The sequence below is a fragment of the Pezoporus flaviventris genome, unplaced genomic scaffold, assembly GCF_033815535.1.
Source record: "Pezoporus flaviventris isolate CSIRO_AGI_PZ_B2104156 unplaced genomic scaffold, CSIRO_AGI_Pfla_v1 ptg000045l, whole genome shotgun sequence".
NCBI classification, from domain to species: Eukaryota; Metazoa; Chordata; class Aves; order Psittaciformes; family Psittacidae; genus Pezoporus; species Pezoporus flaviventris.
The window spans coordinates 11,908,400-11,930,780 of NW_026892593.1; the positions used below are offsets into that span (position 1 = coordinate 11,908,400).

At 43.5% G+C, this 22,381-nt stretch overlaps 1 protein-coding gene and 1 long non-coding RNA gene across 7 annotated transcripts in view; both read right to left on the bottom strand.

Moving 5' to 3' along the window:
* Positions 1-22,381, bottom strand: part of LOC133276571 (uncharacterized) — a 787,535-nt gene that overhangs the window by 292,937 nt on the left and 472,217 nt on the right. The window lies entirely within an intron of this gene.
* The window catches only part of CELSR1 (cadherin EGF LAG seven-pass G-type receptor 1), a 165,583-nt gene that overhangs the window by 85,681 nt on the left and 57,521 nt on the right, over positions 1-22,381 (bottom strand). For all 6 annotated transcript variants that reach the window (XM_061467484.1, XM_061467483.1, XM_061467480.1 and 3 more), the window contains exon 2: positions 10,508-11,146. In XM_061467484.1, the coding sequence (XP_061323468.1) occupies positions 10,508-11,146 (639 nt within the window). The remainder of the gene's footprint in view (positions 1-10,507; positions 11,147-22,381) is intronic.

Genomic DNA, 22,381 nt, shown 5'->3' on the forward strand with positions numbered 1-22,381 from the left:
TAACTCTTCTTACAGCAGTTCAGGAGATTAAAATTTAGCTTGTCTGTAAAATACGGTTTAATTTTAAAGTCATTTATTACCATTTTGTTAGAATGAATATGCTTTATCATATCATCTAGATTGTGTTAATTATTAATATAAGGCACTCATCTTCATAATAACATTTCTTATAATAGGCACATCAGTGCATTGACCCCTTGAATGTGCATGGCTCTATCTCATTAAAGTAGGGGGGTTAATTACAGTATTTGAAAATGCTGTATAATGGCTCTCATATGCTTCACTGTGGAGAATTTGAGAGACAGCCTGAAGTAAAGTATCTTTACTTCAATTTTGAGAAACTGAAAATTTGGGCTGAGAACTGCTTGGGAAGCTGCAATTCGGGGGCACCGCTCAGGGTGGGTACGGAACAAAACCTGCCCCAGAGCAGCGACGGCTGGGATGCAGGCACTGAACCATGATGCTCTAAACAAAAGAGCATTTGCAGCAACAATGAAATTGTGGTTCCCACCATGCCCTGCACAACTGTATTGCAGAACTGTAATTATCTTGTTGTTCAAGGCCAAGTGCCTCAGTCTGGTGCTCAACTGTCAAAGCTTCCAATCATGATAACACAAAGAACAGACACACAAGAAAACTACTTAATACTTTTTCCTCCCTAACAGGACATCATCCTGATTCCCTCACCTCTGCACCCAACTGCCCTTCCTGCTGCTTTCCTGTTGTTTATCTACTGATGAAAATAAGAACGTCTAACTTGGGAATTATAAAAATATACAGAAGCCAAATATTCAGTCTTACTGAATTCTAAGGGGGCTTCACAGTTGCATTTATAGCCAGGAGAAAAGGAGCCCTGTTAACTTGTTCCTTGGAAGATGAACTTCTTTATTGTTTTGGAAGATCTGAAATATTTATTTCCATTCTCCCTGGAATTTCATGTTTTAGCTTTCAGCTCTGATCTGCTGTGAATATTATTCACAGCTGAGGTGAGGGGCTTTCCAGAACATGAGGCATAGTGGAAAAAATAAATACAATCTCATGATTTTATCTTCCTCACAAATAACTTAAAGGCAAGTTGTTGCGTTTTTTCTCCTCCTTTTTCTTCTCCTTCTTCCTTATCTGATTTGTTTTCATTGAGAAAAAAACAACCAAGACACCTAACCATGGGCAAAAAAAAAAACCCCAAACATTTAATGTGTAGTCTAATATATGGGCTATTTTGACACTCAGAAAATGTATGTTTGGGTGCATTAGAATGCATTTGTGTGGCTTAAAATTTTACCCCTGCTAACACTTCTGACATTAAACTATGAGAAAATAAACCCCAACTAATATGTTACAGAAGGTTTAACCTGCCTAAATTAATAAAATCATAATTGTAAACTACAGTTTACAGAGAAGTTGGCCACTGTTTAATAAACTGCTATATAAATATTTAAATTGAAACAAAGCTCAGTGTATGTAGGTTCTCTCAGATCAGTGTTCTGCAATGCATATATACGCTCACAATTATGAAAGTGTGTGGGAATTCAGCTATGGCACTGGGAGGGGTTTTACATGTACCTAGAAAATTATAATATCAAATAGCTTCACTTTGGGTAATCGTGCTCCACTTTCCACTTTCTTTTAGTTACAGCAATGAAGATAAGCAAATGCATTACAACAAAGCTCTTCAAAAAGGCTGGGAGAACTGTGACTCCCATTAGGTGGGGTAACAGAAAATACATCAGTATAATGCCAGCAGTACAAGTCAAGAGCTTAATTGATGGAGCAAGGTTCTTAAAGAAAAAATAGAGGTACAACAGGCTAAAGACAGCAAAGGAGATTTCACCTATGCTAGAACAAAGGGAAACTTCAATTTAGGCACTTCTGTTGCTAACCAGGATGCCAACGAGACACTTGAGGTGCTCAGCACGTCCCTCTCCCCTTGAACACCACTAGCTGATATGGTGAGTAACAGGACATTTTCTTTCCGAGACGTGAGGAGAGGCCAGGGCCAGAAGCAGGCAGGTACCCATGCCAGGTTAGCAGCTTGCCTTGCTCACGTAAAGCCAGCTGACTGGCAGCAAACACGAGCTTTCCTTGGCACAGCTTCAGGGTCAAATGTGTTATTTTCACATCATGGATTTAATGGTATTTGACTTCAAGGAAAAAGACTGAAGCCAACGTTAGCCATGGCAGGGTGGTTGGGCTAAACGGCCTTTAATGGTCTCCTCCAACCCAAACCATCCTATGATTGATTATACGTGGCCATTTGGGCTCAATATTAAACACCTACATTAAGAAGAGCTGACACAGCACTGGTTCAACAGCTGCAGTGCTACACATCACAGCGTGTGCTTGCAGGCCCCTCATGTCTGCAAGCTCCTTGACTTCATACCGTACCACAATTAAGAACTTACCGTCTCTCCATATTGTAACATAATCTAACAGACATCACTGGTGTTAATAGCAAGGAGGTGTAAAAATGCAAGCATTTGTAAAAGCGTAAACATGGAAACATCCTCAAACAGGTTACTGCCCAAGTTCTTTGGATACTGAATTTTAGCTACATGCTACTTAAAATTATCAATAATGGGAGAGAAAGTGTAAAATCACCAGTGAGAAACTTTGTGGGGAGTGGCTAAATGAAGAGAAGAACAGGCCAGGCACCCAGCCATCTTCAGGAGAAGCAAAAGAAGATAAGCTGCAGTCAGGAGGACTTCCCAGACCCTGAACTGTTTGGAAGAGCTGAATTTATAAGTATATTGGAGACGAATTACTAAGGTAAGTTCTGAAGCTGGGGATGAGCAATTACGCTGGTGTGTGATCTGCTGCTTGCTTTTACAAAGCACCCATCACACCTCCACTGCGGGAGCACCCAGTAAGAACAGAAGTCCTGCCAGACTGTTCTAAAGCTAATGAAAAAGAACTAACACAACATTAAGTCTGTAGCTAGGCTTCCACATGACAGCAAAGGACTTTGATCAGTGCAAGCATTCCCACGGGCAAGGAGGATAAGATGTGAGGCTCCGGAAGAGGCATCCGAACCCCAGGCACTTGCAGCAGTTCAGCTGAATCAGAGATCATCCATATGCAGCATCTCGGGGCGTGGGCAAGGGAGGGTTCATACAAGACTGAGAAAACTTTCAACTTTAAACTGTAGCAGGTTTGTGCACATCAGGATGAGAGAAATGCGATAAAACTCTTGCCTGGGTTTAGGAAGAGGCACAGCAGATTGATGTGAAGGCTGCAGGCCATTTACACTATTTGAGAACTAAACTGTCAACAAATACACCAAAGTAATCCCATTAGAAAAGGCTTTTTTCATCCTGACAAGTGAGCATAGGTTGAAGATTAGCTGAAGGACACATACTCCACATAATAATCCACCTGTACAAGTGGCAGACCTCTGTGAATCTGATATAAACACCAGATTTCCAGATTCATCACCTGTGACAAATATAATCTTCAGAAACATGGCAGTATTTAAAAGTTTAATAGACTTCAGCTTTTGACTGTATTATATAAAAATATAACTGTTTTTACTGTTTCAGCTATCTTCTGGAGCAAGCAGTCACACAATTGTGCTATCTGGGCCATAACCTCAGGTCCAATTCAGCATCACTTGTGCCCAGCTGTAAGGTTGTGGTGTGCTGGCCCCATCCCTGCATGCATTTAGCAGTGAGCCTTGCCACAAAAACAAGCAAGGACCCCTTTTAACATGCACCATAAATCTCTGAGTTAAACATAATGGGCCAGTGAGCATGCAGGCTTCTGCTGAGAGCCTGTGTCAGGAAAGAGATGTCCTTCATGGGAATCTCACCCAGGTTTCCAGCTGTGGGCAGCCCAGGAATGGCAAAGAGGAGCTGCCTGGGCCATTGCCCAGCCCTGCTGGACTTGCCACTGACTGCTTTTACGTGACCAGGAACTGATGAAGATGCTGTGCCCCAGCTGCCCATCCCTTTGGTGAAGGCGACAGCACCCTCTTGATCAAAAAGGTGTCCCAGAGGCTTCCTTTGCTGTTAGTAATTTCTGCAGAGTCCACAGTGATCCTTAGATGAAAAAGTATTTTATATAAGTACATCTTGTAATGATCTGAAGCCATAGTTCTCTGGGAGTATAAAACAAACCCAAAGAGAATTTTGCCAGTGATACCTCTTACTCTGAATATCCAAAACTAATACTTGTTTTCAGGAATTCATGACATAAAATGGGCACAACATTAAAAGGAGAGAAAGTAAACATCACCATCGACTGCTGTGCTTTTCAAATGCAATATGTACTGCCCAATAGCCAATGGAAGACTTATTACCCATGGCTAATTGCGAAGAATAGGTTGTATGGGTTCCTTATATGTTTAGATATTAAGTCAGCTCATGAGACAACATCGGGGGTTCATTGCGTTTTGGCATGGGTAGAGTGGTCATATGGGGAAACTTCAAAGCACTGAGGGTAAGATTTATGAGAAGCTATGTCTCACAGTACATAGCTGAGTGGTGAAGATCATAAAAGGAGAAAATGATAGGCTTTTCTAGCCTTTGCACCAATCATGCTCTGAAAAACCTTCACAGCAGTGAAGCGCAGCTTCTGCACCATCCACTGCACCGCTTATGTGGTCCCTGCCAGCTCCCTGAATGCTGTGAGCCTGAGGGGCCTGGAAGGAGCCACAGGCTGGGAGGAAACAGAGGTGACCATCTCTACACAACCGCTGCCAGGCACGGGGACACCAACAGAGATGCCTGCTGGTTCAACAGAGGCAGATGAGGGCTTTCATGCTGATCATAGAATCATAGAACAGTTAGGGTTGGAAAGGACCTTAAGATTATCTAGTTCCAACCCCTCTGCCATGGGCAGGGACACCTCACACTAAACCATGTCACCCAAGGCTCTGTCCAACCTGGCCTTGAACACCACCAGGGATGGAGCATTCACAACTTCCCTGGGCAACCCATTCCAGTACCTCACCACCCTTACAGTAAAGAACTTCTTCCTTATATCCAATCTAACCTTCCCCTGTTTAAGTTTTAACCCGTTACCCCTTGTCCTGTCACTACAGTCCCTAATGAAGAGTCCATCTGCAGCATCCTTACAGCCCCCTTTCAGATACTGGAAGGCTGCTAGGAGGTCTCCACGCAGCCTTCTCTTCTCCAGGCTGAACAGCCCCAACTTTCTTATATGGGAGATGCTCGAGAATGTCATGCTGAAGAGACAGAGAAAGTTGAAGATTGATGGAAAAGACTGTGCTGGGACATCTGCACCAGAACAAAACTAAGGAGTACTAATTTTAAGGAGGAATTTTATGAGCAAATAATCGTTTATCACTCAATCAGACATGAAAAAGTTATCTCAGGTCCACAACAATCAAAAGAAAATTGTGTTGCAGTTCTGAGGACCCACTTTCACTCCAAAGATCAAAATAAGAACACGGCACAGCACTACTGAAAGAGAATAAAATGTTCTAAACCTCCAGTGTTACACTGACCTTCACCAGGGTGCAACCACACTACCTACTTCAGCTTTCTCACAGTATTGCCATACAAAAACTGCAAGGAAAGGTAACCATGGATTCTCCTCTGAGGCACTGAGGAACAACAAAGATTACTAAAAGGCTGATAGCCAGCACTCTCCTTTGACTTTCCCTGCATCCAAAATCAGCAGAAAAACTTCCCAGAAAACTGTTAAGACTTTTTGCAAAGGGGAAGATAGACAGCTTTAAATTCTGAAGACAGTGCAAACCACCCAGCATGTGAATCACACTTAAACTCTTGAAACCAAACACTATTTTGTACAGTACTGGATCTTGCCTAGGCTGATTTCATCTCTTAAGTATATAAATACACCTGCAATCCAGTAGCATAACTTTGAAGACCTGGACTAAGGGACACTGTTAAAGCAGCAACAATACAAAACATTTTAGTACCTTCACTGCATTGCCCTAACATTTGAATGAGGTATCAGAGAGACGACCCACAAGGCTGCCCCATGCCATGGACAGTGTCTACATTCATGGGAGTGTTTGGGAACTAAAGAATTTCTTATGCAGCATTTTGTATTAAAGACAAACTTGGTCCCAGCTGTTTGAAGGTGCTGGCAAAGCCCCACAACCCTGAGGATAATCTTTATTCAGCCTTGCTTGCTGCCACAAAACCATGTAAGCTAAAGAAGGAGTTAAAGATGCAGCAAGGAACCTGAAGGAATCAAATTAAGATTTGCCGCACAGGATCTGGCTGTTAGGTACCTGTGATCCCATGACTCCAGTGGAGCTGCAGAAGTGTAACCGAGAGTGGAATTTCAGACCCTCTCACCCAAGATAAAACACTCATTACGGCCACCCTGGCTGCCAGACTTCTCCACTTGAAAGCTGAAATCCTCCCAAATAAAATCTCTCTGGCCTGAAAAATGAGTCGGGTATCAGACCAAGCTGGGAAATTGCTACCTGAAGAATGCATATAAGTAAAGATAATGTAGAAGCAAATCTTCACATTTACTGCTATAAGTTTGCAAGAGCCAAATGCTGAGAACTTATTAAGCAATATGAATAGAGACTTCTGGCATGATGTTGTGAAAACAGCTATAATTACCTTCTCACAACACAAGGTCAGAATTCACGTTAGATGTCAAGATTCCTCCTGTCAATATGGTATCACAAAAATAAACTGGGAAGAAAAAAGTATAACATGCAAAAGATCTCTAATTGCTGTATTTGATTACGAGAAGATTTACAACCACTTAAGATTTCTCCCCTCTCTGAAGTGAAATCCAAGGAGAGATGCAGAGGATATGGGAAATTCTCTGATGATCTTTTTCCCTAGAAATTGCTCCTTCCTAGGGTTTGCATAGAGAAGGAGGCACAGAGAATGCCATACACTAGGGAGAACTGTGGGAACATTAAATCTCTCCTTTATGTCAGCGGTTGTTTTGTTTGGCTTTTTGTTCTGTGCCAACTGAATTTCACTTTTTGGGAGCACAATGTAGAGGAGAATGGTCACAGTGGCTGCTGAGCAGGACTGTGGTCATTGAATGGTGGTGGGAGCCACGGGAGGCAATGGCAGGAGACACCCACTCATGGCAGGGCAGGAATCGTGGTAATTCACACCCATAAAAGCTGGTGGTTTATGCCACAGTGGCACACTCTATAGAAGGCACAAGGATCGGGCTGGAAGTACAGCTCGTTCAGGAACCACTGTGGCAACCATGCCTCCAAAACCAGTGTGGATGACGTGACGCATTTGGTCTTCAGGGATTTGCCCCTGTGGAGGACTGACAATTCTACCTCTGGCCAGGCCTTCACCAATAGTGAAGCTGCTTCTGCAGCACTCAAAGATACAAGAAATAAAGCTGGAAAAATGACACAGGCTTTCCAAAGTGTCCATTATGTTTGGTTGCTTAGTGTAAATTAAATCATTTAACCCTTTAGCCATGCACATAGCTCCCTGCCATCCATGGCACATTGTTCACTTCTCTATACTAATTTGTATACAAAGAAAGAAGTTAAAGGGGTTGCTATTCTGAAAAAACATGATTAAAAATATATGTCCTTCTTCACTCACCTCCTCACATCACAGGAAGCTAATACCAAATCACCCCAAACTAGCCAGTAATCAGGTTTCAGAAATATCTTGCAGAATCTCAGTTTACCTTTGTGCCCGTAACAGAAGATTCCTGAAGACAGAGAAACTTTCATCATGTATAAATGACTAATAATTACACCAAAACAAATGGAGGGCTTCAAAGTGGAATGGAAAAACAGGGGGGAAATTCCATCCGAATAAGATAGGATGTAATTATCTTCCACAGGAAATAAATGCTATATTTTTAACAGGTGACCAGTTGGATAGATCCAGTACAGGGCTACGATTGTGTACTGATTTGTCATCGAATTGCAGTGTATCTCCCCAAACAGATGACAGATCTTTGTATTTTCTTGTAATTATTTTTCTACGTAGGCTCTTAATTGAGAAATGGAAACATAAGAGCTCCCAGAGCAGGCTGCATTTCATTGACTGTTACCATTCATACTTCATCTTTTACAATGAATTCAAATATTCATGAGTACCTCATACTGGTATGTTACTACTGAGTTAATACCATGGTAACAATACCAGAATCTCCCAACTTTCAGCCTAGCAATTTTCTGTTCATGCTGATTTACAATAGCTGCATTCCATGAGCCAATACACAGTGCTGCTACTGAAACCAACCTATACTGTTTTAATATTAAATAGATATAAAATCTGGATCGTTGTAAACAATAAATACGTATATACAAGTGGAAAACAGTATTATGATTAACAGATATAAACTGAACTTGCAAATGGATATGAACATATTTAAAGTAAGGACAAAAATCGCTAAAATAACAGTTCTTGTAAGGGTTCAATAATGCATCTTCAAGAAGTATTTTTGGTAACAGATTACTTGTTGATAACATTTTCCACCTTGTTCTGTAATGGGGTTGAAAATCAACGAACTAATGACCACCAGATGTGAGTAAGTGTGTCAGGTTTGATGGAAAAAACCATTGTCATGCAACATGGAGCCTAAAGGCACTAATATAACATAAACCAATCACAGAGTAGGTACAAAATTTCTACTGCATTCATTCAGCAATAAACCAGAAATATGAAATAATATTTGTATTAATTTACAGGATAAAGGATTCCAGAGCATTTTTGATCATGGTTGGGTATGTTTTGCCCTGGACAACCTGACTGCAATCATGACCTGAACTGCCCTTCCACATAATAAAGTTCTCCACTGAACTGTAGTTAACTCTGAAACCGAATGATGGCACGGCTACAAGCAGTGCTCACACAGTGATCGATTCTGATTTAATATCCTGGCAGCAGGACATTTAATAAACATGTATGCACTGAAAATACAGTTACAGATCAAATATTTGCATATGAATAATAAGATGCCTTTCCTCTAAATATGTACGGTGTCTGTTCTGACTACAACGTTAATTATTAAGTATGCTCATTAATTTTTAATATAAAATTTTTCTCTTTCATTTTGAAAGTATATTTAGCTTTTTTTTCTTGATGATTTCTAGCAAGAGACTTCTCGAAATATGATGTAGAAATGCATGCAATTCCAAAGCCTAAGACATGGATGAATGAACTCTATTTATATGCATATCTTTGCTTAATGAAACTTGCTACTTATGAGCATTCCTAGTTGCAGTATAATAGTACGTAAACATGTTAAATGAAATCAACTGGTCTTACAATCTATTTTGTGATGCCCAGTACTTCATGTATTTTATATCAGCCGTACGTAATGAATAAAGGACTTACTTAATCTGTTTCACTATGGAAGTCATTCATGAAAAGCCTGGCAGGAAAATCACTCCTCAATAAGGACCAAATATTCCAGCCGCCTCACAGCTCCATTCAGAGTTTCATAGGTCAGCTTGTCAGCATCTTCTTACGAAGGTTTTGCTGCCCTAAGCCCCCTCTAATCTCAGGGAGCATCTCCTGTCCCCCTTGCTGGGGAAAGCCCATTTCACTTGCTGCTGCCATGTCCCTGCTCACTGACTGCTGCCTCCTTCCACCACACTTAATTACAGCCCTGAGTCAAAAGCCCTAGAAAACGAAGGAAACCCCTTCTGTCTAGAGGCTGGACCCAACCCAGTAGGCATCCACATCATCCAGACTTCTTTTACATGGAGACTTAAATAATTCAATGTTTTATAACTTCAGCAGTGAGAGGCAGTGTTGGGAACAGCCCCCTCTGCTTCACCCCTCCTTTGCTGGGGTCACAGCAGACATTGCTGAGCCGTCAGTGTAAATTACAGGCGGCAGCACGTCAGTGCAGAACGCTTCAGTGCGTGTGCAATCTCAAATACATAAATAATATCACTGACTTACTGAAGCACCAGAAAACATTCAGCTAATATTCCTTCCTAACTTCTCCGGAGTATTTGAGAAGCAGTACTTTGATCTTTATTAGCTCTCAAGTCCATGATGAGGCAAAGTACATTCCTCAGCAGGCTGCTGGAGCCAGGCCTGGAAGCAGCTACATCCTTCTGGAGTTTATCTGGACATTTACAAACTGGAGCTGACTTGCAGGGTTTCCCACACGTGTATTACTGCAGTTTCTTGGGACCATGAACCAGCCTCATGCTCTTGTGCACCACCACATGCTAAGGGGCCAGGAAGGCATTAACAAGCAAAACCATGAACCAGGGGAATGTGCCCCACCTTCTTCCTTCCAGACAGAGGAAATACGTTTGCATAAAGCATTGTGAGCAGAAATTCACACCATGCAAATTACTTCAGCAGCTGTGGTCCCCCTGCATGAGCTGGAGCAAGTCACCATTCCTACCACCATCAGTGCACAGAGATAAGTGACTTACCCCAAGTGATGTGTGACACTCACAAGCCTTTTCCTGACTAGAAGGCAGCACCAGGAGTTTTTCTCCCTTTGACTAAGAATGTCAGCAATTTCAGCTTGACACAAAGCTGGCCTGGCTGATGGTCTAATGTATAAATCATGGGTCAAAGATAAGATAAACACATACCAGTGTAGTCCTCATAGCACTCACAAGTGTAGCCCCCTTCGCGGCTCCGGCACAGCCCGTTGCTTCCGCAAGGGTTGGAGTAGCAGAGGTCAATCTCTGTCTCGCAGTAGTCACCCGTGAAACCTGCAGGACACCGGCACCGCAGACCGTTGATGGGGTGGATGGGTCTGAACAGGACGGTGTTGGAGCTGATGAACGGGGCTGAGCTGTCAAACTTGAGGACAGAGACACACTTCATGTAGTTTTCACAGGGCTCACGCAAGCAGATGTTGTCATCGAAGGGCAGCACCCTCTGCGTGGAGATCATGGTCAGTAGGGTCCTGTTGAGGTAGATCTGCTCCTGCAGGTCCTCAGAGGGGAAGAACTTGTTTCGAATGCCACCAGGGAGCAAAGCAGAGAAGGTCACATTCAGGATATTGGAGCTGACATCTGTGTCATTCTGGATGTTGAAAACAAAGATGCCATCCTTGGCGGTGGAGAGCACTGTTGCCACCCCTTCCACAAACAGGGATAGGAGGGGAGAAAGGAACCTCTCCTGGGACATGTTCTCCAGCCTCACCGTGATGCTGTTGGTGAGCATGTCATCTGTGATGATGGTGACACGAAGGGTGCAGACTGCTGTGACACTGTGGACACCATCTGAAGGGAAGAAAGAAAGGTAACAGTCAGAGACAGTACAACAAAATTATCTTCTCGAGGCGTGGGCTCAGGCTTAAGGAGCCAAAATTAGGCACAGAGAATGGTGACGAAGGCTTGAGGTAAAAGCCACCTAAGGAAACGAGGGACTTGGCAGTCCTGAGGTAAAGGCTGGACTTGATCTTAAAGGTCTTTTCCTACCTAATTGATTCTATGATTCTATTTGAACACCTGAACTTTGTCATTCCTCACACCTAACTTCTTCAAACTACTTGGGGGGGGGAGGGGGGAGCGTCAAATTAAAAATGCTGTAGTGGAAAGCAGACATTTAAAAACTTTTACATTTTATCCTTCCTTTAAAGAATTTCTGATACAACTGTGGATGTTCTGCAATAAAACCTGTAAGTATATAAATATAGCGCTAACACCCAACACTGGACTGAGAGATGCCACTGTAAAATCTCAGTACACCCTGAGGCTTACAGTAGTGCTGTGAATGTACAAACTCTAGAGTGTTCTATGATTATGAAACATAATTATGACACAGTAAGTGTTATAATTAATCCAAATTCAAACGCGAGCAAGGAATGAGAAGTTGCATCATCACTGAAACCAAATCACTTAGTTTAATTCTGTCTCCTTGCTAACACTAAGGACTCATTAAAATACAGATTGCATTACAGAAAATATGATTAGTGTTACAGCAGCATCGAGAAAACCCAGAAGAGTCCAAAAGTGGCTTCTGACAGGAAATGTTGCTTCTCAAAGTTCTTGTACTGTAAATATACAACTAGAAATAGGGGTGAGTTCATCTCATGAGAGAGATGAACAGGTTTGAGTGGGCAATATCAGGCCCACTGTGTGGCTAAGAACTGATTTCAGCTCCCCCAGGTCCCAGCTCAGTGCCTTAGGCTTGGTCCAAAGTATCCCAGAAATAGTAATTTCAAAAGTAACCTAATACTAACATGTATTTCAATTAAACCATACGGTACATGCAGAAATGATTCTGCATCACATCGATGTAAAATCACAGCAGAAATTGCATTTGAATCAATCTAAACCCAGTGTGAGATCAAAATTCTAATACCATGGTAATTTGCCTAAGGTTTATTATCTCAAAGTGTAAGTTTCTGACCATTATGGTCTCTTATAAAAGGCCTTTCAAGAACAGAAAAATCAGAATGGCTCCTTTCCTATTCACTGTCACCACTACACCTCAAGTGCTGCTTTGTTTTAAAGCGAAATGTATTGTTGGAAGGTTTTTCCTCCAATACATAGTAGCAACGTAGTAAATTACAGTGGCATAACTAACCAAAAGGCTTCTGACTGTCTCCTCCTGATCAGGTTGCCTGTAAAAGCTCAGCTGTTGACTTTTTCCACTCTGAAGCAGCTTTCAGGCAAATAGGAAAACCCTTTCTCCCGCGTGCTACTTTACTGCTGCCTGGCTAAAACCAAACAGTCAGGAGAGGCTGTTATTTGGAGGGTTCTGTTTGATGTGCCCCTCACAGAACCTCATGCGCCAGCTTTTACTTTCTCCCAAGTGTGCAGAAATCTTCTATCTCCTCTTCCTCAGACTCATTCTAGGAATGTGTAGCTTCAGCCTTCAGCAAGACCCAAAGCAACCTTTAAACATGGTATGTAGCCAAAATCTTCAATGCAACCTCCTCCTCCTGCACTGCCTGTGGATTTCTGGCCAGCAGACAACACAGGATGTGCTGTATTTTCATAACTGACATCCTCAGACTAGTTTACCCACTTCTGTCAACTGCATGGCTCATTCCCCTGAAAGGCCAGCAGCAGAACAAACTATTCACTTTTTCTTTCCTAAAGCAATTGACATTTGCTTGCCTGTCCTATAGGGTGCCTGAACTATTTTGCTATTTGTTGCACAATACACTACAGAAGCTCCCTCATACCAGCAAGAACACTGGACAATGGGTCCTTTTCTGAAGAAAACACTATGATCTATAGCCCATGGTATGTATAGTAAGAAGACAAAATGCAATCCACTGTCTGACAACGCACTAGAGTCTACAAACTGTCATAATCAATATCAACTGTCACAATATGCAAGAGCTTCCCAGCATTCACAACAGCTATTCTGACACAGTTAATAAATCACTGCAAAAAGCCCGGTGTCAGATACCACACAGGCTCCTTGTTCCACAGGCAGCACAAAAGAAAACTGGGCACATATAGCTGCAAATTGAAGTGGTGTTTTAAAAGCCAATCCAGCTTTGTGCAGCCCTGTTGCAGAGCATTAAAATAAAAAGAGAGTAAAAAGGAGCTGAACATGTGTACTATGGGCAACAAAAGAGTGGCATGGCTATACAGCCGGCTGGACAAGCCCCTCTTTCATATCACCACCGAGTCTGAAAGCAGCATCATGGGATCTGATCATCTATTCATTCAGAATTTCGTGGAAAGCTGAAACAATCTGTGGTTTTATGGGACCAAATTAGTATCTATTCTACTCTCAACAGACAATGTTCACTTTGAGGGCTGGAACAGGCATAATAAAGGAAGTGGAAATTCTGTCCTCCTCTTTACTGGCAATTGAATGAAGTCCTAAATACACAATAATAATAAACGGGGTTTGAGAGTCACAAGTTTAATACTCCATGAAAGTTTCAAATATTTACTGCCAGAAAGATCAGAAAAATAGTATTAGGAAGCACTATATGATGGAGTGGCATTAATTTGTGGCTTCTCACTCTGACATGCCTACCATATGCAGCTCTCCAATATACACACACAACCAATCTGTTATTTTGCTGAAGTGGCTCTAGCAATATGATTTTTCCAAGGTCTTGTGATACAGCTATAAAAAGTCCCTCTCATGTTTTGGCAGATGCAAGATGTTTTCAGTAAGGAGTGTGAAACACCCTTTGAGTGGTGCTACAAGAGAAACTCTGGCTATGCTTTACTCGTGGAAGCAGATCTTCACACAGATGCTTACACACACATATGCAAGGCTTACCTCTCACTGGATCTCACAGGCACATCTACTTGGCTTTAGCAAACCTGACGGATTCAGGAGTCTTCCTGAAGGAGCTGTAAACACACAGGCCATGCTGGCAAGTGGGACATGTAGGCATCCTACTAAGGGTGGTTTGAGTGGACAGCCTGAATCTTATCAGCACAAGCCACTGCCACCTGGATAGCCTTAGTAAAGGGAAAAACAGGATGGACCAAGGAGGAAGACAGGATCTGACCTGTCCTTTTGTGGGATTGGCTCCTAAAGCACTTTACCAATGTTTTTGTCATTCCATCCTTGAGTTTGTTTTCCGTGAAGTGGGGATAATGGCACTTACATGTACACTGTGAAGTAGTGGGTGCAGACAATGAAATGATGAGATACTGGGATAATGAAGGCAACATAAATACCCCAGACAAACCACAAAAAGTTCTTTCAAAAGCTATTGCAGCCACGTTTATCAAAAACAAGCTGGAAAGATGAAAACAGAATACTCAGTGTCTCACACATCAGTGAATGGACAGAGGAGTCTGTCTGGACAGCTGGTGGCTGCAGAGGGGAAGAGGTGTTCATTACAAATGTAGTCCCTGCACACTGAGTTTATATCCTGACAATATCATTTTATCTCTACTTTCTACAAAAGGCATCTCCAGAAGGTGGAAAACAAAGCAGACTGTTGTCTTTTGTGTCACTGTCATTGTTGAACAAGCTCCTTAAAAACAGAACTACTCATCTTCACCCTCCATCAAACTAATGAAAAGATTCAATAGCAACCACATACCCTGACACATTACAAAGAAAAGAGAAGACTTAAGGCTGAAAAAAAAGCCTGAACCTCTCTAAAAAATACGAATTAAGAATTGATTAAATAGTTATTGTATCATGATTACCTTTATGACAAACCTAATCAAATGCAAGACTGTAATCTCAGCTTCCTATCTTCTGGCAGTCCATAAACCAAAGCATTTTATTATCTGGAAATGTAAACATAGCAAAGTCTAACTGAAATGAATATTTGGCAATGGCAGCATCTGGCCTGAAAGGTTCCTTTGTTTGTTTTTTAGATTGGCACAAATAAAATAATTAACACTATTTTGCCTTATTACATACAGAGGTCTTAGGGCTAATTTTGAAAGCTGCATATTTCATATAAACACTTTAGTATCACAGCTTTCTTTCATAGATATCCCAACCCAAATCCATTATAATTCTGCTTGATAATGCATCTGGGAGTAACGTGTCAGAGTTTATGACAGCCATGCAAAGTCCTGGGCTAGCAAAATGGAGAGTAAGGACATGCCACAGGTTCAAATAAACTCTTGCTCTCCCCAGCTCATGAGAAGCAGACATGCCCATGGGTAGCAGCCATTGCTTGGCAACATGCCTTGTAATGATCAAACCTCCATCACCCATTGCTTCCAGCCATGTCTTTACATATGAGAGTTAATACACACCTAGTCCAGTACTAAGCTTTGATTTACTGATGAGGATGCTGTGCACTTAGTGTCCTCTCCACTGCTTGGGCGGCAGTAGCATGTAAGTAGCTCACAGACACTGAGACCACAGGCAATACTTGGCTGCCTGCGCAGACCTGGAACCCAAACCACGCTTCCCATTGAGCAAACTGCAGTAAAAAGCAGATGTCCGTAACAGGGAGATTACAGCCCTGTGCTAAGCTTCAGTTGCCCCAGTAAGTCTGCAGGGCTGAGTCCCTTCCCTGCAGTGTGCTTCCACCACCACCGAAACAGATCTAACATGTGCAAAATATCAGTGTATTAATATCGTCCTCCCAAACCACTGCTGTAGGCATGACAAAGCTTCACTTCCATGAGTAGAAATAAGAGTCTATGAGCATCCATAAGAGAAAGTCTTTAAAAAGTTTTGTACATTATGGAAAAGCATAGTGCAAAAAAAAAAATATCCTGAAAGAAAATAGCAGGGGGGAACCTAAGACAGAAAATGGTGGGGGGAACCTAAGGAAGATGCTTTATGGAAACCACAGAAAACACTACCAGAAAGAAAAAGAAACATAGGCATTAAGTGTGAATTTACAGACCCTACCTCAGGGTCTTCCCAGTTAGTGAACACCCTCCCTGGAGAAGTGTTTCAGGGCAGAAACTGTGTACCTGACCCCACTCTGTGTGTGCCTTCAGGGCACCTTGGCAAAGAATGTGGGGGCCAGTGTTAGCCTTACCTCTCCACAAGGCCAGAGCAATGGGAATTGGCAAATGTCCCCTGTGCATCCCTAAGTAGTCACTGTTTTGTGGTAGGTATAGATGAAAGTACAATTGTCTCTTTTGCTAGAGAAAAGTGATATTAAATGGTGCAATAACAGAAAGGTAACATCCATGAGCCATCCAGAGGGACCTTGACACACTTGTGAGGTGGGCTGATGCCAACCTCATGAAGTTTAACCATGCCAAGTGCAAGGTCCTACAGCTGGGTCAGAGCAATCCCAGGCACAGCTACAGGTTGGGCAGAGAAGAGATTCAGAGCAGCCCTGCGGAGAAGGACTTGGGGGTGTTGGTGGATGAGAAAATGATCATGAGGCGGCTTCAGTGTGCGCTCGCAGCCCAGAAAGCCAACCGTATCCTGGGCTGCATCAAAAGGAGTGTGACCAGCAGGTCGAAGGAGGTGATCCTGCCCCTCTACTCTGCTCTCGTGAGACCTCACCTGGAGTATTGTGTGCAGTTCTGGTGTCCTCAACATAAAAAGGACATGGAACTGTTGGAACAAGTCCAGAGGAGGGCCATGAGGATGATGAAGGGCCTGGAGCACCTCCCGTATGAAGACAGACTGAGAAAGTTGGGGGTGCTCAGAAGAGAAGGCTGCGTGGAGACCTCATAGCAGCCTTCCAGTATCTGAAGGGGGCCTATAAGGATTCTGGGGAGGGACTCTTCATTAGGGACTGCAGTGACAGGACAAGGGGTAATGGGTTAAAACTTAAACAGGGGAAGTTTAGATTGGATATAAGGAGGAAATTCTTTCCTGTTAGGGTGGTGAGGCACTGGAATGGGTTGCCCAGGGAGGTTGTGAATGCCCCACCCCTGGCAGTCTTCAAGGCCAGGTTGGACAGAGCCTTGGGTGACATGGTTTAGGGTGAGGTGTCCCTGCCCATAGTAGGGGGGTTGGAACTAGATGATCTTAAGGTCCTTTCCAACCCTAACTATTCTATGATTCCTCTCTGGAAAAACATAACAGTATTTTGTATAAAATCCTATCATTTCTTAGACAAGCAGCAACTGATCCCGTCAAAGCCTCCCTTTCCTTGGGATCAGAAATGCCACTGATGAGCAACTCTTTCTTTATATAAAGTTGGATGAATGGAATGACTCCCCTTGGCCATGTGAAGCTTGTGCTATTAATTTTGTTCCATCATTTCAGGCTGCCCGTCTCAGCCCCATGCATTTGGGAGCACTGACTGCCAACACAGGCCATGGGCTTTGGAACAGATATACAAAAATAATCTTCTATTATTCACACAGTGCCAGAGGTTCACGGTGGAACCACTGCTCTGAAGAACACTGAAGCCCAGGTCTGCTCCAAAGTCCATTACATCAACAGGAAGATTCCCATTGACTTCAGTGGGCTTCACTCCCAGCCGAAACTGAGCCTAGAGCCTAACTTGCTTGCCAGTGCACTTGCACAAGCTCCACTCCTGACCCAGAAGCCCCAGACAACAGCTAGAGTCTGTTTTTACAGCACTGGCCAATGCTGCCCAGCATCCTTCAAAGAAAAGAGTTGGGAAGGGTCACAGGAAGGGGGAAGATAAAGACATGTTACCTGGTGCTATGGGGGATTTCAGATCACAGGTGAGGTAAAACAGAAAGCAGCTGAGTTGTGTGGTGTATGAAGCACACCAGCAATGGAGGATCTGTCCTGAAAAGAAGCTCTCTGGGATTAACCAGCCCAGGGGTGGAAGATTGCTGGAGGACAGGCAATGGTCCATGCTGGCAGAGTGAGTGCCTGTGTATGACTGTACCAGCAACCAGTTCTCCCTAAACCAGCATTAACCACACTGCCTCCAGCACCATCCTGCTGCCACTGCAGCAGCTCAGGGCCCCCAAGGGTCTGCCCCAGCTCCCCCCCCAGACACGGGGTATGTAGTAGGGTTGTGGCTATGTCAGCTTGTGCCCCGACACTGCACTGCCGCATGGCTGCATTAGCCACATCCGCACTTGTGAAATGATGTCAGGATCAGTGCAAGCAAAGGATCGCAACAAGCCTGTGCAGACACTTCCAGGGAAAGCCACCTCTAATGCTCACAGGCTGCAGACACCCTTAAAAACACTTTCAAGTGCTTTTGCAAGTCAAACTTTCATTTACTTCCTTTTACAAGATGAGTCATCTCTTCATCCTGACAGAGATGGGTTTCTGACACTTGTGGAAGGTGGGCAGTGGGACCTGGGCTTGAAACTTAGGGCAGCTCTCACTCCAGGGTCCCCTTGGCAGCCATAACAATACCAGCTAACCCAGACAGCTAAACACAAGCTGTGGGAGGAGAAACTGTGCATAAAGCAACTGTGAATTCCCAGCACGTAGAAGAGAAAAAACCAAACTAATGTTGGCATCATTATCTTCAATGTAGCCTGTGCTGTTCAGGATTATTTACTTTGTACACAACACTGAAGAGAAAATAAAAATACTTTGATTTACAGCTTGAATAGGGGATTAGGAACAAACTGATGCCAACTGGATTACTCAACATGGTACAAGACTGCCATTAGCTCTTCTGAAACCAGCACCTGCAAGCTGGGAATTTTGAAATGTTAATTGGGTTGATAACACTAATCTGGGGGAATGTTTCCGGAGGGTGGGAAGTAAGGCACATGGGATCTGCTGGCAGGAATAAACACTCCTGCATGCTGACTGCAGCGAGGCTGGAAGTACTCCTCGCTTCCCTGAACACCCTCTCACAGCATCACTTCTTGCTGCTCAGGTACCTGGTGCACATGGGTTGTAACTGCTGTGGGGGATGAGATGCAGGCAGGGGAAACTGTCAGGGATGCAACAGTGACAAGGCAGCAAGGAAACAAGTCCATGTCCTGAGTGGAAAGCACAAGTATAAAGGATGAAGGATACTTAGAAGGGAGTATGATACGTGGGAAGACAGTGTGAGCATGCTAATACCCAGCTCCTTCCAGACCATTTTACTGATGAGGAGATTTTCCTGCTAGCTAAAATGCAGTGATTTTCCTTCCTGGGCTCTGAATCCCTGCACCTCAGCTTGTTTTCCTTGTTAGCAAGGACCAGCAAGACTCCTCTGCCCGGCCATGGGGGCTGACCCTGCCCCAGCACTGTGGCTCCAGGGGGTTCCCTGCCTGCTGTCACCAGCAGCACTCTGCTGCCCAGCTCCCCCTTGGTGGGGTGTGCAGCCCAGGAGCCCCATGGCTAGCACACAAGCACTGATGCAGCTTCTGAGCTCCAGCTGCAGAGGCAGGTTTCTTTTTCATGCTAATGACCATGGAAACTGTCTCATGGCACTCATCAGACCTGTTCAGATGAAAAACCCCGCTCCAGATCCCTACATCAGATAGATTCACAGACTGGCTTGCTGGGGGCTCCGCCAACAATAAAACTTGATCATGTTTCATATATAACCAAAACTATTGCCTAATTACTGTGATAATTTTTAAGCGTCTCCGAACTTTAAAGGGAGAGGGTTTTAATATCATTTACATTTTAATTCTAACGAAATGCATAGCTAAATGCCCATTTAGCTGTAAGACGAAAGTTTCCCAGCAGCCTTGCATTACCTGCAGCCACATCTTGCAGTGCACCGCACTGCTGGCTGCATTGGCTTGGACAGGCAGGAGATGTGGGTGAGCATCAGGGAGAATGAAGCATAGGCACAGGGAGCCCAGTCACCCCACAGCCAAAGGGCTATTTGTGGGCATCTCTGCAGCTATAACCAGTCATTCTATACAGGATTATATATACAGAAGCCCAAACAGGTTTTGTACAGACCCATGAAAGCACCAGACAAATTAAACTGCAGTCATGTGATGCTCCAGTGCTGATCTCCATTCAGGGCATGGTCTTTAAGTGAATGATGTATTTTGTACAGAGTGAGATAACAGCAGTGTGTTTACCCCAAGACATGCTTCTACATCACTAACCCCACTTCAAAAGACAGACCCGTGGCCTGGGGTGGTGCTGTGCTGCCAGGGAGCAACCAATGGGTCACCACAAAAACCTCTATTCTTGTGACTATGCAGCCCCTGCAAACATTTTAACTCACTCTGTTTGATTAAGGCAAGGACCCCCCTAGACAAGCCAGGTCTTCGCTCAAATCCCTCTCTTTGCAGTTTCAAACTAGGAGTGGATGAAAACTACGGTGGGGATGGCAAAGAGGGGTGGGAAGATTTGGTGTTGGGGCCTGGGAGTATCAAAACTGGGAGCAGCGATAAGGAAATAGTTTCTCTGTCCCAGTGTCTGCAGCCATACTGCATGGGTAACCTCAATGGGACCCTTTCAAAAGAGTATCAGCAAAATTAAATCCATTGGGTTCATTTTTATCCATAGTCCCAAGTTCCTGTTGCTTGGAGATACGATATGCTCTGCTCCTTGCTCTGACCCACAGGGAAACCACGGGGATGCTTCCTGCTGGACGGAGTTCAGGTTCACTATCTTGAGTGAAAAAACAAAGGAGGGAACAATGAGAAAAGACACTGATGTCATTTCTGTCTACAGACAAGCTTTCAGAACAGTTACACATCAGCTGAAAGAGTTATTGATGCACTGGGCAATGAAGAAACTTGTCCAGCTCCCTGAAACCACCAGGAAAATTCATTGGTTGCTGGGTGCGCTCTGTCAAAGCATGGGTTGGGAAACTAAGAGGGTTCTTTAGGTATATGGGGGGGGAGGGGGTTTTGTCACTTTTCTGAAGTTTCAGCCATTGTAGGCCCATTTGCAAATTAACACAAGAGAAGACAGAGGGCTATGTCCAGGGAAGGACAAGCAGTAATGGCAACGTGTCATCTTCCACACGCACTGGGCACAGGAAAGGTTGGCTCAGCTGCTCCTTCTGCCCCAGGAGATTTGAACATGCTCAAACACGAGAGACCCGCACAAGCAGGGTAATTCTGTCATGCTGCTTCACTTCATATCAAATCTGTTGTTGGGAGCAACGATTGGGGCATGGATGCCACACCTGTAGCACAAGTGTGTCCTGAAGGAAAGGTTCCAGAGCATTTATAACTCTGCCTTTCCCCTCTTTCTCTCTTTTAAGAGTTCTTATTAAAAGTAGATTGAAATTGAGAGAAGCTATGGGGAACATCAAGGTCTACCTGCTGGGATCTGACACAAAATATACCCGCCTCCCACAGTCCGAAGAATTTAGACTTTCAATTAGCTTGACTCCATTAGAAACCCCCAGAATGTAAGTATTTCTTCAACGAAATAACATGTTTTCCCCCATTTCTGGCTTCAAAGGGAACGGGTTTTCTTTTTTCTCACTAGATTTCTGACCGACCAGCTTTGCTGATCTTTTGTTAACTGAGGTCTGCTGAGTTAAGCAGAGTAAGAAGCAAATAAGAAACATGAAGAAATAATCTTTAGCAAATAAGAAACTGAACTAAAGAGTATTGCCTGCATCACGCGATTAAATTAAAGAAATAAGAACAGAAAGATAAAATGAACACACAAAGCCACGCTTAACCAAAGCTTTGTGGTTTTGGGAAAGACTTCTCAGGCACTGGCAATGTTTGCAGGAAAAATGCAGTGCACTTTGTCCAGACTCTCTGTTGATAGGCAACACACACAATCTTCTACAAATGCAATGCAAGAACAAAGAAACCCCTTTGATTAGCTAACCATATACATGTCACTGGCCATTGGCAATGAGATCATGATGTTTTTGGCTGCATGGTCAACTCAGAAGATTATTCTTGGATCCCTGCTGTTAAAACTAGCGTACTGGACACGAATCAAAAAGGACAAAGCACTTGTTTCCTGTTTCTATAGTCCTGAACCTGCAGTGGGCATTTTTCTCTCCAAAACATTCCCAAAGAGAAATGCAGCCCCACAGACAGAATGCAAGAGCGTTACAATCATTTTGGGAAGCCGATGCAGAGAAATGGCAGGTCAAGCTATGACAGATTAAAGTGGGTAACATCAGTGAGTTGGAGCCACTGGCAAACGCAGAAACTACTTCGATCTTCAGGAATGATAATGTAATCTCAAATGCCTATCTAATGATTTCTGTTCAGCCCAGCTGTAGTCTTAATGACATGATTCACTTCTTCAAGCAGGTAAGATTT